Consider the following 19,835-nt stretch of genomic DNA (forward strand, 5'->3'; position numbering starts at 1 on the left):
TGGAGTAGCCCATGTGAGAAATGACGACAGCATAAAGTGGAGGGCGATAGTGAATGGATTCTACAGGTTTCCTGTCTCACTAGCCACTTAGTAATCTGTATCCTTTGCTGGGCTTAAGTTGTGAGACTTTGATGTCTAGCTTCAGTCTTCCCTAGTGATTTCATCTAATCCAAAGACTTTGAATACAATCATTGAGTCCTAAATATTCCTAGGTCCCCAAATCTCCAGAACTCCAGTACTAATCTCGATTTGAATTTTTTAGTGTTTCAAATTAATCTCTTTAGTTAACCTGCATTCATCCTTTTGCTCAGGGCAAATACCTGGGCTATTTTTCCCCCCTCTTTCATACTCTTGTGTCTAGGCTTTAAAGTGCATGGTTCTACCTTGAAAATATATATATCCTGAGTCATCTAGCACTTGTAACCACCGCTATGACTAGCTTACAGTTACCCACTGCAGTAGCTTGGAACGGCTGGCTGCTGCTCCTCTTGTCCTTCTGCAGAGATTTTTGCACAGCAGCCACAAATGAGCCTTTTCTGAGGGCAAGTCAGATTTTACTTCCTGGTTCCCCAAACTCCACCGGTTTTCCCATCGGACTTAGAATTCTAAAGTTTGTTCCATGTGAATTCATTACCTAAGGCCTAGTTTCCTACCATTTTGTTCTTGCTCATTGCAGTCTGGGTACATGGGCTACGCTGCCACCCTGCCAGGATTCTTCCCATCTAGAAATCTACCTTACATCTTCAGCGTGGGAAGGCTTTTCACTCAAATATCCTTAATGCTCATTCTTTTCTAAATTCAAGTGTTTGTTCCAGTGTCATCACCTCACAGGCCTTCCACGTCCACCGCTAAAACATATCCTTAGTCACTGTTTGCTTATGCATACTTGTTTTCTTAATAGCACTTAAAACTTGGCAGAATCCTGCAAACTTCATGAATGACGGGAACATTTTGATCACCCGATCCCTTGTGTCCCACAATAGACATTTTTGTTGAGTGAATTAGAAAATGATGGATATCGGACTAGATGGGCGGCGGTGGTGATTACATTAGAATCGGAAGTGTCTTGATTTGGGGAAGGAGTTTCACTGAGAGACTTGAGTTCGGCTTGAGACATTTTGAGGTATCCAAGAACTGTGAAGCAAGCGGTTGGGATTTGTTTACTTGCAGTTCAACGATTTGGCCCAAACACCAACGTATAAATCTCTGGGTGGTTCTTGTGCTTGGGCGAATTCGCCTGGAGCTGGTAGGGGCGGCGGATGGAGGACGAAAGGAGGCGAAGTAACTTAGCGCGAACAGACCCGAGGGCTGGTCTCCCAGAGGCGGCCCGGAGGGGGCGTCCCCGAGGCCCCGGGCAGAGGCCGCCCTGCCCCCCGCAGGCTCCGGGGTCGTTCCTGCGGTCCGGAGGGTCGAGGGGGCCGAGGGGGCCGAGCGAACTGGGCCTGCTAGTCCAGCTTCCTCGTTTTGTCACATCAAAGTGAGAAACTAAATAAAAGAGTCGGTAGCGTTACGCACGGATCCCTGGAGTCGGTCTCGTGTCCCTGGGCTAACACCCGGCCCCGGGCCCGTCTGGGAGCCCGGGCTCGCCCCGGCACAGTGGCCGGAGCTGGGGCGCGGACCCCCTGGGCTGACCGTTACGGCCGAGGAGAGGCAAACCCGCCCGCCCCGCGGCTGCCGCCGGCAGAGGCAGGGTCCTAGCGGCGCTGGCCCCCCGGGCTGCGGCCCCGCCTCCGGGCCTCGACGTCATCACGCGGAGACCGGGGCGAGCAAGGGCCCCGCTAGTGCGCTTGCGCACACGCCGCTTCCCGGCGCCTGAGCCCGGCGAGCGTCGCGGAGCGAGGTCCCCTCAGCGCGCGGTCAGGCGTCCGCGGCGGGCAGCCCGCCGCTCCCTCCCCGCCGCGCGAGTCGTCCGGGCGCCCCACGTGCCTCCGCTTGGCTGCCGGCCGGGATCCCCGGGCTCGGGCGCAGGTACCCAGCGCGGGCTGGCTCGGGAAGGGGGTCGAGGTCGGCCCGTGCCCTCCGTGGGCCGCGGCGGCCGGCGGGAGCGCGCGCCGACTGCCTCCCCGCGGGGCGCTCCTGGGGCACGGGCTGCGCCTCCCCGGCGTGCTCCCCGAGCGGCCTCGGGCCGGCGGGGGGCGGGGGGCGGGGGGCGGCCGCTCGGCTCTCCGCGGCGGGGGCCGCGGGCCGTGGGGGCGGCGCTGGGCGCTCCGCCCCCCGCCCCTGCCGCGCCGTGAGCCGTTGGAGCTCGCGCTCCCACCCCCTGGGCCGCGCCGCGCCGGGTCTGTCAGGTGCGTGGACGGCGCCGCTGAAGGAGAGGCGGCCCTCCGGCCCCTCAGGCCCCTCCGGCCCCTCAGGCCCCCTGCACCCTGCCCCCTTGAAGCCCCGGGACGCTCGCGCGGGCTCCTCCCGGGCCTGCCTCAGCCCCTCTGGCTACGCCGGCGCCTTTCCCATCCGATCGTGTCTGTCTGCACAGCGCCCCTCACCTGTTCCGCTTGAGTATTTTCTCCAAGGACCGTGAAAGCCCCGTGAAGTCCAGGCTTTATCTGGTCTCGCTCCCGGGGCCCCCACAGTCCCTTCCTAGCGAGCAGGTCACCCGCGGCGGCTCCCGACGGCCGGGCGGGCTGCGGGGCTGCGGGGCGCTCACTGAGCCTTCCGAGCCCCGCGGACGGAGAGGGAGTCCTGCCACTTTTATTCCGCGACATACTTGAATTCTTTTTTTTTTTTTTTTTTTTTAGATTTTATTTATTCACTTATTCTTTCATTCATTCGTGAGCAACACAGAGAGAGAGGCAGAGACGCAGGCTCCATGCTGGGAGCCCGACGTGGGACTCGATCCGGGGTCTCCAGGGTCACGCCCTGAGCTGAAGGCGGCGCTAAACCGCTGAGCCGCCCGGGCCACCCAAGATACTTGAATTCTTTTTTTTTTTTTTTTTTTAAGATTTCATTCATTCATTCATTCATTCATTCATTCATTCGCGACACAGAAGAGAGGCAGAGACACAGGCAGCGGGAGAAGCAGGATCCACGCAGGGAGCCCGACGTGGGACTCGATCCCGGGTCTCCAGGGTCACGCCCTGAGCTGAAGGCAGCGCTAAACCGCTGAGCCGCCCGGGCCACCCAAGATACTAGAATTCTTTTTTTTTTTTAAGATTTCATTCATTCATTCATTCATTCGCGACACAGAAGAGAGGCAGAGACACAGGCAGCGGGAGAAGCAGGATCCACGCAGGGAGCCCGACGTAGGACTCGATCCGGGTCTCCAGGGTCACACCCTGAGCCACCCGGGCCACCCAAGATACTTGAACTCTTTATACTTGCTCCTTTCCTTATGAGAAGGAAGCCATTGATTATAACAATGTTTGATACTAAGCTAGACCTGCTAAAGATCCATATTCGGATTGGAGGTTAGGACAGTTAAGGCACAGTTAAGGTTCAATTGATGAACTTTATGTTTAGAATGCAGCAGGCCCTGGACTTTCTAGGTGGCCTGTCATTCTTATTCTTCTGTTGTAGCAATAGAATTGATGTAATTCTGATGTTTCTTTGGTGTGTGTTTATTATGGTAACCATGCAATATTGTATCATATGCAATCACAGTGCGTTTTAAGGTTTATCTGTACAGGCTTTTCAGTATGGTTTTCCCCTCCTGGAGGAGACCATTGAAACACTTTTTCACAGTAGGATTCATTGATCTCCTTTCCCTGACGTTATTAGTTGTGCATATGAATTGAAACAAACAAACCCAGAACTCCAAATAATCGAAAGAACAAAAGAAGAACCACCTGCACTCTCAGCATCCAGAAATAATTACATTTTGGTGTTTTCTTCCAGGTTTTTTCTCCCTGTATGTTATGTACATGCATTAAAAAAAAAAAAAGATGCTGTGCTTTGTCCTGTAGTGTTTATCTTCTCCTAAGTACCTACATCCATACATCCATTGTCCTTAGATAATTTCTAAAAATGGTTTTGAAAGAGTTGTTTTGAGAGCTGCTTTATTATTCTAGAAATATGCCATCATATATTTTAATCATCCTATTTTTTGGAACATTGTTTCAAGTTTAAAAAAAAAAAACAACTCCTGGACAGAAGTGTGAATTACAGCTCCTCTTCTGACTTTTCCTGCTGAGGAAACCTATTCTTTACCTCCCAAGCTTCAGTTTCCTGATTTTATTTTATTTTTTTAAAGATTTTATTTATTTATTCATGAGAGACACAGAGAGAGAGAGAGAGGCAGATACACAGGCAGAGGGAGAAGCAGGCTCCATGCAGGGAGCCCAATGTGGGACTCGATCCTGGGTCTCCGGGATCAGGCCCTGGGCTGAAGGCGACGCTAAACTGCTGGGCCACCCCAGCTGCCCGAGTTTCCTGATTTTTAAAAATGAGACTGATATGTTCCTTAGCAGTTGGAGGGTTAAGTAAAATGATACTTAGAGATGTACCTCACACAGTCCCAGGCCTCACAGGTGGCTGCCAGCTAATGTTCCTCATCCAGATTCTGGTGTTCATGGCCAGTTGTGTTTCCTTTCTCTCTGTTTCAGTGATAATCTTTCACCATGCAGCGGAAGAAGGTAGATAACCGAATTCGGATTCTCATTGAGAATGGAGTGGCTGAACGGCAAAGGTCTTTGTTTGTTGTAGTCGGGGACCGAGGAAAGGATCAGGTAAGACCTGGTATACTTCTTGACTGAGTTTGTGTCTTATCCCGAGGAGACAGCTTGTTACTGGCCCTCTGCCGTTTCAGCACATCATAGCATTAAATCCCTTTGACTGGTTTTCTTTGAGTAAAATGCCTTGTGGGGATCTAGGGGTGGACTGAGCATGAGGTTACGTGTGTGTGACCGGGCTTCTAGCTCCTGCCTGTGCACTACTTGCCTGGTGACCTGGGGCGCTTCCCTTTCCGGGCCCTCAGTTTTCTTTCTAGATCTGTCAAATGAGGTCTTGGGCCTGGCAGTCTCTAAGGTCTCTTTTGGCCCTGAGATTCTGAGATTTCTTCCTTTGGCAGGTGGTCATACTCCATCACATGTTGTCCAAAGCAACCGTGAAGGCTCGGCCTTCAGTGCTGTGGTGTTATAAGAAAGAGCTGGGGTTTAGCAGGTAAGTTTGGCCCTGAGTGTCCCATACCACTTAAAATTCCTGCTCCTTAATTAAGTGCCAGGCAGGGATTCCCTGACATGGTTTTTCAGGGGTCATCAGGGAAGTGCTACCTCTGAGGACACTTCCAAGTAGAGAAAATGGTAGAGCTGATGTCCTTTCTTCATTCCTGACAATAAGTTTCAAATCCATTCCATGCTCTATATAGAGTCCCCAGCTCAATTCCTTGCTTTCTGCCTGTGATTTTCTTTTTATTTCCCTAAGCTGATCATGCCTGGCTAATACAAGTGCCTTCAATTGCCTTTTTCCATCGTAGATTTCCTCTGCATTTTCAGTCTCTTTTTGCCTTTTGTTTCTGAGGAGGATGTGCTTCCTCCCATGTCCACGGAGAACCCCTTCATCTACTCTGGATCTCTTCTCTCACTTCTTTCAGTACCTGAATCCTCTTTCATCTGCCAGCCACTTCCATACCGCTTTGAAACTTGCTCTTTTTTCCTGTGAATATACTCAGCTCTCCAATCTCAAAAAAAAAAAAGAAAAGAAAAGAAAGAAAGAAAGATTAACTGCATACCGCGTTTTATATCTGTCAGGCTCGCATTTTCTTTCACTTTTATTGCCACACACCTTGAAACAGAAGCCTCGTGCACTTCTAGCGACACTGTCTTTGCTCACTGGCTTCTGCTTCCATCATTGTGACCAAATTGTGCTCTTCAAAGTCATGGCAGCCTGATACTTCACGCAACAGCTTTTTTCCCTCTTTCTTCTTCTTTTCAGAGCTCTTTCTCCACCTGTTCAGTGTTGTGTCGGACAGTTGGCCCTTCTCTGATTTTCTGAAGCTGCGGTAGTCAAGACTCCTAGTTGTAAATAGCAGACCTCTGACACAACCAGGCTTAGGCACGAAGGGAGTGTATTGAAGTCTAGGAGATACCTACGGGGCTGAGATTGCAGCTCTGCCTCGGAGCATGTAGACCCAGAGCGCTAATGCTCCCAGTTGTTGCTCGGTCTCAGCTCTGCTTGTCTGCTCTGTTCTTTGCTGCTACAGCTCAGCTTTCTGTGTTCTTTTGTTCCCATGGCAGAAATAGCAGTTGGGGTCCAACAGTGTTGGAAATCAGTATTTCTCCCCAAATTCCTGTGGAAAGATGCCCACCCCTGGGCTGAGGAGATGGAATCAGTCCATCTAGTAGAAACCTGGTAGTTCTGCCCCATAATTTTGTGTCTGGGGGAGTTTGGGGTGCTGAGTCCTGTTCCTCAGCAGATAACCCAGTGTGTGGTCACTTCAGAAGTGCACTCCTTTCTTGGCCTCTATGATGCTTTCTCAGACTGCTTTCTCCAGCCGTTCTTTTTCTTGATCTTATCTCCTCTACCTTCAGTCCAGCTAGTGTGTGTGTTTCTGTCCTTGGGCCTCTCCTCTCTCCTTTATCCCAAGTGTGTTTGTCTCTGATGTTGACTCTGAAATGGAATCTCTAGCCCTGGCTGCTCTGTACCGTGGATATTCCCTGCCTTTGCACCTGCTGCCTCCTCTGCTTGGGATGCCACTTCCACCTCTCTGGCATCATCTTCTGAAATGTTCCCCAGTTTTGAGGGCCTGTCTCCTTCCCCAGACTTTCCCCCTGAACCCTGTAGTCACACCTTGAGGCGCCTCCACCCTCATCGGTGCCTGCTGGTTATCCTCTGTTCTCCTTCCCTGGGAATATGCTCATTTGCACACTGGTCTTGTTTTACTTCCATGTGGTAAGTTCATTTAGTTAGGAGGCTTCTCCTGCTTATCTTTATATCTTCATATTTTTAGATGATCTGGCATGTTTGTACTAGGTGCTCAGATAATAATTTGTTGAGCTGAATGCATTGTTTGACAGGCTCTAAGATTGTTTTAATTGTACTTAGTTCCAAAGGCTAAATTTGATTAGTTACCATCCTTTCGTCTTAACAGAGACTTGATTCTGCCTAGAAGAAACTAGGTTTTGAGTAAATCGTTTGCCTTTAAAAAAAAAAATCTATATAAAAGCTTTCTTGGAAGAAATATGAAAAATACAGACAAATCACAAAGGTGAAAATAAAAGCACTCATCTCAGTACGTGGGGCATTGTTAGCATTTAGCTGTCTGTCATTGTGTGTAGTTGTAAATCATAATAGGTATTTTGTTGTAAATACTCTTTCATAGTTGGGCAGGTAAGTATTTTTAGTACAGATTAAGAATAAGGCGTGTTGCCTGTTTGTTAAGTTTCTGGGGCTTTTGAGTATCATGGCTGTGCAGCTGGTAAATATCAGATGGGTGCAGAATTGGGCAGTTCACAGTGTTCTGGGCACATCTGCCTTAGCTTCTTAACCTATCTGACTTCACTTGTAAAAATCTCTTCTGTGCCTCTTGTAGCTCTCCCAGGCCTTTTTAAAAAAATTTTTTAAAGATGTTATTTATTTACTCATGAGAGACACAGAGGCAGAGACACAGGCAGAGGGAGAAGTAGGCTCCATGCTGGAAGCCCGATGTGGGACTCGATCCCAGGACTCCAGGTTCACGCCCTGAGCCGAAAGCAGGCACTAAACCGCTGAGCCACCCAGGGATCCCTCCCAGCCCTGTCTTGAGGTGACTGAGCACCAGGTTCAAGCTGATGCTTATAAGTCATGGGCTAAGGCACAAGCCAGAAGTGACAGTGACAGTCACCCTGCCCAACTGCCTTTTTCACAGGTGAAGAAATACAGGCCCAGAGGGAGGGCCTTTGTTCCAGCTATTCAGTTAGAGAACTATGGTAACATTTTGATCAGTTATCATCCTCAATTCTGGAACTTTTCTCTCTTCCTGTAGAGGAAAATTAAATGACAGTTGGATAGTCAGGGTTTTTAAGACAGAAGTTTGGGATTCCTGAGAGCTCTCCAGATCCCATTCCAACCCTTATATCCTCTGTCAGTATTGTTATAGTCAGAGCTGCTCTTCAGGACTTGATCCCACAGTCTGGGGAAGGAAGTAGATGAGTTCATTAACGAAAGATGAGTAAACTACCAGTGGTCACCCTGCCTTTCCCAGGTCTTCTGGGGAGCTTCCATGTAGTGGAAGCATGGGCTTGAGACTAAGGTAATGAGGCCATCAAGGTTGGTTTCAGACTCTGGTTGAGCCAGATGTGAAGTTTAGGTCCTTCTGTTACTCTTTGGAAGTTAAGTATTTGTGGAAGGTGCCAGGACAGCATGGCAGGGTTCCCACATGCACTTAGCTCTGGCTCCCTCTGAAGCCCATCCTCTTAACTTCTCTACTCTTTCCTTCGCCTTTAAAGGGACGGGTTAGCCCTCTGGTTGCCAAGTTCCCTTGGAGCTCTGAAGGTCTGGGTGGCTGATCATTGAGCCTGTCCCCTGCTCCCACCCTTTTAGCTTCTCTTGTTAACTGGCTCTCCTGGGGTGTGTGTGTGTGTGGGGGGGTGATTGCAGTCACCGGAAGAAAAGAATGCGACAGCTACAGAAAAAAATAAAGAATGGGACGTTGAACATAAAGCAGGATGACCCCTTCGAACTGTTCGTGGCGGCCACAAACATTCGCTACTGCTACTACAATGAAACCCACAAGATCCTGGGCAACACTTTCGGCATGTGCGTTCTCCAGGTGGGTGGCTTCCTTTTGGCCTGTGCCTGGAGTCAGAGCGCGGAGGGCTCCCCACAGGAACAGGTAGACCGTAAAGAGAAAGATTCACCTACGCTGCCTCCCCTGAACATTATCAGTGGAACACCTGACCACTTTCCAGAGCAAAGTTGGTGACCCACCCCATATAAAAATAAACTTTTCCACTTAGACCAACACTTACCTAGAGATACCAAAACTGACCCAGATGCTTCACAGCTGGTTCTAACCAGCTGAAGGTGAGGAACAAAGTGCTGTGAACTTCCAAGTGACCCCACATCCCCAGATTCTTACTGGAACTGGCTGAAGACTGCAGTGAGCAGTGAGCGGTGGGACCTTTTTAACCAACCATGTGTAAACCTGTGCACTTGTGCATTCTATGCAGGTACGTGGTCAGCAGAACCACCACCACCACCGTCCAGCCCTCTTTGTAGTCCTTAAAATCCCCTCACTTTTTACCCCACAGAGAGCCCCCTGGTGCATTTTTTTCACTGGTATTCTCTTGCCAGTTGAGTTAATAGACTAAGTTTCATGTGTTTTTTGTTTTGTTTTGAGCTCTGGCAGTCTCTGTTTTATCCTTTGATTCTTTTACACTTGGCAGTCCCTGCACAACCCCTCCCCGAAAAAGAATTAGGCTCAAATCCCCAATTTTGGTATGTGTTTATTATATGATGTCTAATTGCACTGCTATGACTTATACATTTTAAAATGTACCTTATAAAGTGTAAGAAACGAGGGGAAAAAAATCATAAATTGGAAGTTTTTTGTTTTTTGTTTTTTTCTTTCTATGTCCCGGTGGGTTGTCCCATTCTACTGGCTTGCATCCCACCTGGGAGACAAGAAAAGAGCATTTTGCCTCTTCTCACCCAACCACTGATTGGTAGGGAGTGTTCTTAGGCTGCTGCTGTTAACCAGTTGCCTGGAAGAAGGTTCCTTTAGGCAGTGGCTCCCCCACGTGGTGCAGTTGAGTTTTGTCAGGTTCTATTTGTAAACACGTCAGAAAATGAATGTGAGATATTTGTGAAATGCAAGTGTGAATCAATGAAGATGGAAGGATTTCTTCCCCAGTAGGATTTTGTCTGAGATTATTAGACACACTTGACATACAAAACCAGGTACCCCTATTCTCCAGGGCTGGGCTCACTTCTCTGCCTCTCAGGAGGGGGTGTGTGTGTGTCCATCCTGGTTAGTCAGGTGGGGACTGTGGTCTTGGGTTCATGTTCTGAGGCCCTCCTTTTACTTTATCACCTGGCCCTTGGTGAAACTTCCCTGAGGGTGCTCTTTGCATGACCAGCCCTTTCAAAAGTCTCCTTCTTGCAGGATTTTGAAGCTTTGACTCCAAACTTGCTGGCCAGAACTGTGGAAACAGTGGAAGGTGGTGGGCTGGTGGTCATCCTCCTACGGACCATGAATTCACTCAAGCAGTTGTACACGATGACCATGGTAGGTGTATGGTTTTTACCTGAACTCTGGCAATGTAGATCAAGCTGTGTTTTTGCTGTGGGCTCCTTTTAAGAATTCCTGTTGAGGCAGCTCCAGTGAGCCATCAGCATGAGCTCAGGGCTGGGAGCTCTTTGACTGCAAGTAAGGAGAAAGTCACTGTGGGGAAATGTCAGTGGCCATGACAGAGTGCCTGGGCATCTCTGAATTTCACATAGGCTTTTAGGTATATGTGCAAATTCAACACCAGTGAGATTCAGGGTGTGGTGCAGCTGTTAGGTGGTTACAGTTCTGGAATGGAATTCTGCAGAGAGCCATGTCACTGCCTCTGTCTGTGTATTGCAAGAAAGCAACCATGCACAGACTTCTGCACCAGTCCTCATCCTGTTGGATAATGAAGGAACATTTGCCAGTTGCATTCCCAGTTGGGCAAGAGCTTCGACTGTGGGAGGAGTAGTTTCCATCCAAAGCTGAGGACGCGATGAGGAGTGGGACTGCTTCTCAGTGGCTGCGCAGCTGGTCTCTGACCCCATCAGTACTGCCATATGGATATTCTTATGTTTTCAGTCATGCCCATGGTGCTGCTGGGGAATGGCATTAGGTTTGGCCTCAGGGTTTCACGAGCTGTATTTACACAGCAACCTGGACTTTCTTCAGACCTTAGTAGCTGCTTCCCGCCACCACTGCCCTTCCTATCACTTGCCACTGTGGCTCCTCTGGCTTCCTCAGGTGGCCTCAGATGTGCCCAGTATGTTCTCACCTGAGGCCTGTGCACTTGCTGTCGCTACTGGGATATCCGCTTGGCCCTCTTCCTCACTGCATTCGGGTCCATGCTCAGATACTACCTCCCCAGTGGGGTCTTTCCTCACCCCCTGTTGGGAATGTGTGACCTGCTTTATTTTTCTTCAGAGTATTGCCAACTGCCTGAAGTTATGTATATACTTGTTTGCTGTCTGACTTCCAGTGCTAGTCGCTGAACTTGATAAGATCAGGGATTTTGTTTTCCTCACTGATGCACTCCCAGATTCTGGAAGAGTGCTGGGCATTCAGTAAACACTCGTTAAATGCTTGTGAGTGAACGAGTGACCTTGTGCCCATGTCAGTTCGTGTGTCCTTCTTCCCCCCCTCACGTGGCTGCCCACTTTTCACCTCAGAGCACCCCTTCCCTCAGTACTGCGTGTAAGTAGCCGCCCCTCTGTCATTTGCTGTCACTGCACCCTGTTTTTCATTTGTAGCATTTGCCAGAATTTTACTCATTTGTTTCCCCCCAACCAGTAGACCGTAGGCTTCATGAGAACAGAGATTATGCTTCATTAAACACCAGCATATACCCAGCATGTCTGGCACACGGTTGGTATGTGCATTTTATTGAATGAATGAATACATTTTACGATGCTGGATAAAATGTGGAAGAATGTCAGAGTTGACTTTAGGGGAAGTTTGTTGAAATAAAAAACATGGCAGTTAGTGTTGGATGATCCCCGTTCCAGCAAAGAGCAGTTGGGCCGTTGAGCACAGCAGGGTACTTGGGGTGGATTCCCAGCAGTAGCTCTGGCGCCTCCTTGATCCCAGGGCTGCTTGTTAGAACTACACATTTGGACTTGGAGCCTCAGCATTGCTTTGGGATGTCTTTGTTCATGGATTTTGTTTCTTTTAGGACGTGCATTCAAGATACAGGACTGAGGCCCATCAGGATGTGGTGGGAAGATTTAATGAGAGGTAGGTCTGAGGCACACTTCCAGGCCCTGAATTGTGAGGAGCCACGGTGGGCAGGATATTTTTGTCTTGGACTCAGCTGAAAGCTGTGTTTTTGTCCGAGGGAAGGGAGCACAGGGGGCCAGAATGGTGAGATTCCTGACAGCAGTGGTGGTTGTGAAGCCAGCTGGAAGCAGTGAAAGTGAGCGGGGAGCTGGGTCTTGACCCAAGTCATTCTCCTCCCTGGCTTTTAGCTTATTCATCTGTCCAAGGGGTAATTTGTCTGGGTCACTATTTCCCAAAATGTGTTTCACAGAACACTAGTATTGTAAGAGGGACTTTATATTAAAAGGGTTTCTGGCCAGTCGTGTCTGGGAAACACTGGTAGGGTTTGTCCTGTGCGAAGATTCGCATTAGGCTGTCATAGCTTCTGAAAAGTCTTGCAGCAGCAGGGACCTATTTAACTGATCTTTTCCTAGATTTATTTGACCACAGGGCCCTTTTTTAGGGAACGCCAGTTAGCAGCCTGTGAAACTGGTGTTCCCTAAGATGCTGTGGCCTGGATCAGTGGTCCTCATCTAGCAGTCTTGCCCCTTGGGGACATTTGGCAATGTCTGGAAACATTTGATTATCATGACTTGGGGGAGAGGGTTGGAGGGGGTGGGGAATGCTACTGGCATCTAGTGAGTAGAAGCCAGGGATGCTGTTGATCAGCCTAAAATGAACAAAGAGCCCCACAGCAGAGTCACCCGATCCGAAATGTTGCTAGTGCTGAGGTTTAGAAGTCCTGGCCTTGGAGCTTGGGGCCTTCCTGGTGTTCATCTTCCCTGGTGTTTCACTCAGCAGATGGAGTAGGTTATGAGGCGGCTGTGTGCTGCTGGATAGAGTGGAAGGAAGCCTGTGAACGTAGCCTGTGAGGCTGTCTTCTTGCACTGTTGGAGGAGTTTGAACTCTAGCCAAACAAATGTTTGCCTGCATGCAGGAGTGTCTGTTAATTTCTTAAGGGAACTTTTCTCTCCTCCTCTCCGTTTTCTGTATTTTTTCTTTACTGTGGCAGAAGGTAAATTTGTTCTTGTATAGATTTGTTTCCTGTGTGACTCGTGATCCTTTGTGGGGTGGGTTTGGAATTCCCCATTTAAGAATGGCCTGAGACAGCTTGGTCCCCAGATGGTGAACCTGAGATGGTGTGGGAAGGGCTGTGTGACTCAGAGACCAGTGACGGTTGTGCACAGTAGGAGTGCTTATGACCCGTCTCAAGAGAGTTCTGGGTGTTCTTGTTTGCTGTATGAAGCACGTTCAGGTGCCTAGTAGAGGAGGCTCAGAATTCTCTTGCACTGCCGTCCAACTGGGTTTGGCTTTCTCTAGCTTTCTTAGAGACACGTGAGGGCCCAATGATTTTCCTGAAGAAAAGCCACCTTTGTTGTGTAGACATTGCCCTCCTCCTCCCGCCAAAACCTCATGACCGTTTTTGTCCCGCAGATTTATTCTCTCTCTGGCCTCTTGTAAGAAGTGTCTTGTCATCGATGATCAGCTCAGCATTCTGCCCATCTCCTCACACGCTGCCAGCATTGAGGCCCTACCTCCCCAGACCCCGGTGAGTCAGCCCCATAGTCCAGGAATCATGGTGAGGCCGTGTTTTTTGTGAGGACCCACCCTTCCATGACAGTGGCGAACCTTCTCCTCTCCTCTCTGGTAGGATGAGAGTCTTAGTCCTTCTGACCTGGAGCTGAAGGAGTTGAAAGAGAGCTTGCAGGACACCCAGCCTGTGGGCGTGTTGGTGGATTGCTGCAAGACCCTAGACCAGGTGAGTGTGATGTTCCGAACTTCTCCGCCCCAGGGTAGACAGTGCCCCGGGCAAACAGAACACGCAGAAAGCAATGGAAGCCCAGTTAGGACAAGTCAGGACATGGATCCTCCTGGGGAAGGGACCTGTTCTCTTGCTTGAACTCCTGTAGCAACAGCAGGGCTGTTCTCTGTTGTCTGTGTTCACAGCAAGTCCCAGGATTGCCTCCCTGCCCATCCTAGGGCATCAGTTCTGGGAATAGAGGGTCTGGGGTGTGGGGAGATAGGGGAGACGGATTGAATTTAAAGAGGAGTGATTTTTGCAATATCATATCTGTATTCCGTTTCAGTTAAGTTTTAATGACATAAAGGTTTTTGCTTGTGTTTTGTGTAGAAGTGAGAGGAGAGCCTGTGGCCAATTGTATTTACCCTGGTTCCAGAGTGGGGCCTGATGGGGCCCTGTGGTAGTGTGGGCCAGATCTTTAGGTACAGATAGTGGGGCCTAGCTGGGAGCTTCCAGAATGAATCTCTGTGCTCACTGTGGTGACCAGGGCTGGTAAACTCAACTTCTTTGGTGGTCCCTGGGCTGTGTGGGAGCTGATTTGGCAGTGCCCAGAGGCCTTCAAGCTGTCAGGTGTGTTCAGGGTTCTGGTCTAGCCTGAGCCAAAGGAACAGTCGAGGCCTCTTGGCCCTGGGTTCTGCCCTCATGATGGAAAACAGCTGCAGTGATACCTCCCATTTGGGGCGGAGTCCCAGCAGGCTGATTTCCTTGTGCATTCTAGAAATAGGAGTTACCGGCCACATAGCTCTCTCTGCAGCCCAGGCTGCAGACTCTAGGCTGCTTTGAGCCACTTCCTGCCCCCCTTTGTCAGAGAGGAAATGAAAGAGGATGGAAAAAAGGCAAGAGAGGGAAGCTGTAAAAACAGTAGCATTATAAGGAAATACATAGTAGAATCACTAAAAGTGAAAGATGTGCGTGAAAAATGGAAGATCGTATTTCTGCTTGGCGGTCCCACCCTGCAGAGACAGCTCCCATTAACGGTTTATTGTTTGTTCTTTTGGAACTTTTTCTGTGCATAGAAATGGAGATTTTAAAAACGTGCAGGGGTTACACCATATAGTGTAAGTGGTCGCCTAGTAGGCATTTGAATTGATCCCAGCTTTTTTGCTATCACAAACAATGCTGTTAGGCCTTCTAGGATAAGTTTCCAGAAGAATTATTGGAATAGAGTGTGTGTGCATTAAACTGGGTGTCACACTAGTTCATGGAGCCAGCCACAGTGTGTGCAGATGCCTTTTTCCCTACAACTTGCCAGCACTGGCCATGGTTAAACTTCTAAGCCTACCAATTTGTGTTTTGATTTGTGTTGCTTTAATTATGAGAGAAGCAGGTATTCTTTTCCTATAATTACTGTCATGTGAGTTTTTTTGTTTTGTAAATTATTTTTTGAGGATTGGTTTTTCATTTAGCATATTGTTTTAGAACGTATTTTTAAGAAAGATTCATTTATTAGAGTGTTTGTGTGCACACATGCATGCAGGACAGGGGCAGAGGGAGAGAAGACTCTTGAGCGGGGAGCCCGATGCGGGGGCTCAGTCCCACAACCCATGAGACTGTGACCTGAGCTGAAACCAAGAGTCAGACACTCAACTGACTAAGCCACCCAGGCGTCCCAAGAATGCATTTTTAGTCCATATTTCTTCCTCTTCTATTATGTTAGTGGATTTTTCCCGGTTGTGTTTTGTTGATTTAAAACTTCTCTATAGTAAGCAACAAAAGAGCAAAATACAGTGTTCAGGCAAAAGCCAAGTCAGGATGAGCAGGACCTGGAGCTCCTGTGTGTGTGTCCACCTGGAGAGACTGGCTTCTTAGAGCTTGTCCCCTTCCTGCCCTTCCATTTGCCTGGACTTGCATCCCTTCAGTGTCTTCTTACTGTTGCTGCCTGGGTGTGCAGGGCAACTTCTTCCGGACCACACAGGCCAGGCCGGAGCATCTGGCCTTCTTCCCAGCCTAGGCCTGTTCCCAGGGCAGACCGCAGTCGGGGAGTAGGGTTTGGCTCCTGATTAGTGTTATGGTTCCTCTCATTCAGTGCTTCTTGCTCTCGTCCTCCTAGGTGCTAGGCACTACCCTAGGCACTGGGCTTAGTGGTAAAAAGGAGGGGCACACCTGCTTCATGGAGTTTACGTATGTTCTGGTGGGTGGAGACTGGTAGTCAAGGAAACAGGCCAGTGTAGTAGAAGGTGCTGTGTACAGTGGAAGAACACAAACAGCACCAAAGAGGGATCGGGAGTGCAAGAGGTGGGCGGAGGCTGCAGTTCTGGGAGGCCTCTTTAGAAGATGATCCTAGAGCAAAGCCTTGAAGGAGTTGGGGAAATGAGCTGTGGGGCTGTCAGGAGGGAGAGTGCTTCTGGCAGAGGGGCCACTGGGTGCATAGGCCCGAAGTGGGAGTCTCTACCTGGCATGCTGGAGGACCAGCAGGCAGGCTACCTGGGCAGAAGCAGAGTGAGCAGAGGAGTAGGAGATGACAGACACAGCCATGTGGCCCTTGAGGGCTTGACACTTACTCTCTGAGAGGTGGGCACCCACTGAGGGTTTCTCATGGACAGTTTCTCAGCACAGCTGCCAGACGGATCCCCAGGCTGAATTTTAAAAGGATCCCTCTGGCTGCTATATTGTGTCTAGACCATAGAGGAACAAAGGTGGAAGCAGAAAGGCTAGGAGCCTGTTGTAGTAATGGGGGAAGACAGGATAGTGCTTTGACCAGCGTGGTAGTGGAGGACACTGATGAGGAGTGGTGGGGTTTGTATATATTCTGAAGGTAGCACTAGCAAGCTTGGCTGGTGAATCATGTGTGAGGATAAAATGGAGAAAAGCTTTTGCCCTAAGCAATTGGACAGGTAACTGAGATGGGGAAGGCTGTAGCTGGAGGAGGTGGGAGGGGGGACAGTCTGAGCAGTGTGGCAGATGTACAGGTAGAGACATGTAGGGGCAATTGCGTGGATACAGGAGTTTGATAGGGTCGGGGGGGAAGAGGTCCAGACCAGAGATGTGAATTGGGTGTTGCCAGCACCTGAAAGGCATTTAGAGCCTTGAGACTGTGAGGAGTTGACCAGGCCTTAAGAGGCCCGAGTGCGGAGCCTTGCCTCCTGGCCTGCATGAACTGGCCCCTTTGATGTAGCCTCGACGTCTCCACAGTAGTGATGGCAGATGGCTGGAACTTGGTCTTTCTCAAAGTTCACCTAATGGGATTCTCTGTTAATAGGCCAAAGCTGTCTTGAAGTTCATCGAGGGGATCTCTGAAAAGACCCTGAGGAGTACTGTTGCGCTCACGGCTGCCCGAGGAAGGGGCAAGTCTGCAGCTCTGGGATTGGCTATTGCTGGGGCAGTAGCTTTCGGGTAAGGAGGTCTTTTTCCCTCTGGGAAGTCTGAGCTCTGAGGAATAAATGTGCAGGGTAGGGGTCAGGGAACCAGGAGACTGTTCCTGGGTCTGTGCAGGCTCCTGTGTGATTTCTCTGGGTTGTGGGTTCCCGTTTAGAAACAGTGACACTGTTTCCCCCCACCCCGCCCTGAAACTGTATGTGCAGGTACACATGGATACATTCGCCAGGACCTTTGTGATCACTGTTTAAAGTTGAACACATACAAAAAGTTGGGCAGATGTACAAAAGCAAAGAAACAGGAGTAAGAAACTTTAAAACTCTTCAGGAGATGGGAATGTATATGACCATCTTTGCTGACTGTGAAAAGTACACGTTTGATTTTAATGATTTTAATGATTTTGTTTGCTTTCGAGGAGCTTCATTTGAGAGTGTGATGTTCTTTTTTTTTTTTAAGATTTTATTTATTTATTCATGAGAGACCTAGAGAGAGGCAGAGACATAGGCTGAGGGAGAAGCAGACTCCCTGTGGGGGAGCCTGGTACAGGACTTGATCCCAGGACAGTGGGATCACGACCTGAGCGGAAAGAGGACGCTCAGCCACTGAGCCACCCAGGTGTTCCCTTTTCTGTTCTTTTGCCCTGGGTGGAAGATTTATGCAGTTGCCAGGAGAGTGTGTACTTCCAACTTCACATACAGAAATAGACCTAGAATTTACCATGTCCTCATGTGCATTGTCTTCCTTGGTGCTCCTAATCAGTCCGTAAGCATTTCACAGTTGGATAACCCGAGGCTTGGGGAGTTTTAGGAGTCACCGAAGATACCCCAGCAAGTCAGTGGTGATAGTGCCGGGGCTGAGCACAGCCCCTGACTGGTAGTCTCTAGTTCTTGCTGCCTGGCGGTAGCAGTCAGCACCTTAGCCTTTAGCATCCTTTACACCCACCCAGGGTCCCCTGCATGTCCGCTGTGGCCTTGACCTGAGCATCTGGCTTCATGGTTTGATACCCCCTTAGCACAGCTAGTGATGACTGTGAGGCCACCCTCTTGTCCCAGGACATAGGCTTGAGAGGTAGCACGCTGGCTCTGCAAACTGAGGGAGTTGTGTCCAGGCACCTGTTGGCAGTGTGCTTTCACAGATGTCAGGAGCTAATTGCCAGGACATGCTACCTTCATGTTGTTCATGTGTTTTCATTCATTTGGGAGGAAAAATACACTCAGATCTGGAGTTGCTTTACTTTTCCTCCATAAAGAGTGTTCTTTCTTTCTGCCATTATCTCTGATAATCACCTGTGTGACGGGACAAACCGAAATTATGTTATGTTCCTTTTATGTTCCCTAAATGGCCCTTTTGGATTTCTGATCGTTAAAAAAAAATAAAATTCATCCTTTTCTTTTAATAGGTACTCCAATATCTTTGTTACCTCCCCAAGCCCTGATAACCTCCACACTCTGTTTGAGTTTGTATTTAAAGGATTTGACGCTCTGCAATATCAGGTAGGAAATTAGGATAAGTACTTATTTGGATTCAGTGCTGGGTTTAAATCTAGGTCAAGTCTTTGGAATGCCTGTTTACTTTTAGTTTCTAAAATTTGTCATTGATTTGACTCTCTCCATCAGGAGCATCTGGATTATGAGATCATTCAGTCTCTCAATCCTGAATTTAACAAAGCAGTGATCAGAGTGAATGTGTTCCGAGAACATAGGCAGACCATTCAGGTGAGGCCAGTTCTGAAACCCCTGGGTGGAGCCAGTGTCCTGCTGTGTTTAATACTGTCCTTTTATGTCCTGTGTAATGGTGTATACAGTGTTGCTGTTTTATGACAAACTTGATGCAGATTTTTAGTCTCTTCTCAAGGAAAACTTACAAACAAACTAACAAATGAATGTAGCCAGGTTGGAAAGTTACAGCTTTATCCCTTGAAAATTGAGTAAGTCTTGGGATTGCGAGCATGCTGATCAGCTAAAAGAACTGACATTAATTCTGCTTTTGCTTAAAGTAGATTTTGAAATGGTGCATCTGTAACTAGAACAATAGCTTCTCCATTTAAAAGGAAAAAAGAACTTTGCAAGATGTACTCTGAGTCTTTGTGGTTTAGCCAGTGGCCTATTTTCCTTTTTAAACAGTGTTTCCCTGAAAGCCCTATAAATCTCCAGGGCTCTGGAAGCCTGAACGGTCTGCGCTTGTCTAAAGGCTGTAATTTTGTTCAGTTGTAGAGAAGTATCAGTGTGACAGGCTTGCAGAAGGGATGGAGGCCCCTGGGCTTCTAGTGCAGGAGGCTCATCGATTATTTTTGGACTTGGGGTGGGAAGCAGGCCAGGGAAACTTGGCAGTTTATGACCTGTATGCCCGCGAAGGCATGTGTATATGCCTGTCAGGGAGGTATACGTTTCATCAGAGGTCCAGATTGTAAATAATGGTTTTTATGCCTTTTACCTAAGGATCTTAATTTTTCCTTACTAGGTCTCTTTCTAAAATCTCTTCATTCTGTACATTTCTTCCCACTTTTGCCAGATTCCCTCAGCCTCACCTTTTGAAAGGAGGGAAGTCTGATGGTGGGGTGGGGTGGGGTGTCCTGGAAGGCTGTTGACCAGTAGTGAGAATACAGAGACCTGTTGAAGTTCTACAAAGATATACACAAACCAAAGAAAGACAACATTACCCTGAAATGCCCAGGTTCAGCCCTTGCTGCTCTTTGGATTTGTAATCAGAGACCCCCTTAAATGGCCAGAGTCCCTTTGTCTCCAGGCTGGACTTTAAATACAGAAGAGGTGACCTGACTTTTTATGAGGCTCCACACAGGTCCCTTTGAGGCCTCCTTCTCCTTGCTGGAAATTGAGAAAAAGA

At 48.8% G+C, this 19,835-nt stretch overlaps 1 protein-coding gene across 5 annotated transcripts in view; it reads left to right on the top strand.

Moving 5' to 3' along the window:
• Nucleotides 1–1,827: 1,827 nt before the first annotated feature.
• Nucleotides 1,828–19,835, top strand: part of NAT10 (N-acetyltransferase 10) — a 37,928-nt gene continuing 19,920 nt past the window's right edge. The window contains exons 1-11 of one of the 5 annotated variants that reach the window (XM_072791089.1): nucleotides 1,828–1,968; nucleotides 4,539–4,661; nucleotides 5,003–5,094; nucleotides 8,509–8,680; nucleotides 10,016–10,138; nucleotides 11,793–11,854; nucleotides 13,310–13,424; nucleotides 13,527–13,634; nucleotides 16,876–17,009; nucleotides 18,391–18,484; nucleotides 18,608–18,706. In XM_072791089.1, the coding sequence (XP_072647190.1) occupies nucleotides 4,554–4,661; nucleotides 5,003–5,094; nucleotides 8,509–8,680; nucleotides 10,016–10,138; nucleotides 11,793–11,854; nucleotides 13,310–13,424; nucleotides 13,527–13,634; nucleotides 16,876–17,009; nucleotides 18,391–18,484; nucleotides 18,608–18,706 (1,107 nt within the window). In that variant the 5' untranslated portion in view covers nucleotides 1,828–1,968; nucleotides 4,539–4,553. Of the gene's footprint in view, nucleotides 1,969–2,151; nucleotides 2,289–4,538; nucleotides 4,662–5,002; nucleotides 5,095–8,508; nucleotides 8,681–10,015; nucleotides 10,139–11,792; nucleotides 11,855–13,309; nucleotides 13,425–13,526; nucleotides 13,635–16,875; nucleotides 17,010–18,390; nucleotides 18,485–18,607; nucleotides 18,707–19,835 lie in introns of those variants that run through there. The other 4 variants (XM_072791090.1, XM_072791092.1, XM_072791093.1 and 1 more) reach the window with 4 other exon arrangements.

The sequence above is a fragment of the Canis lupus genome, chromosome 21 (genome assembly GCF_048164855.1).
Source record: "Canis lupus baileyi chromosome 21, mCanLup2.hap1, whole genome shotgun sequence".
Taxonomy (NCBI): Eukaryota; Metazoa; Chordata; class Mammalia; order Carnivora; family Canidae; genus Canis; species Canis lupus.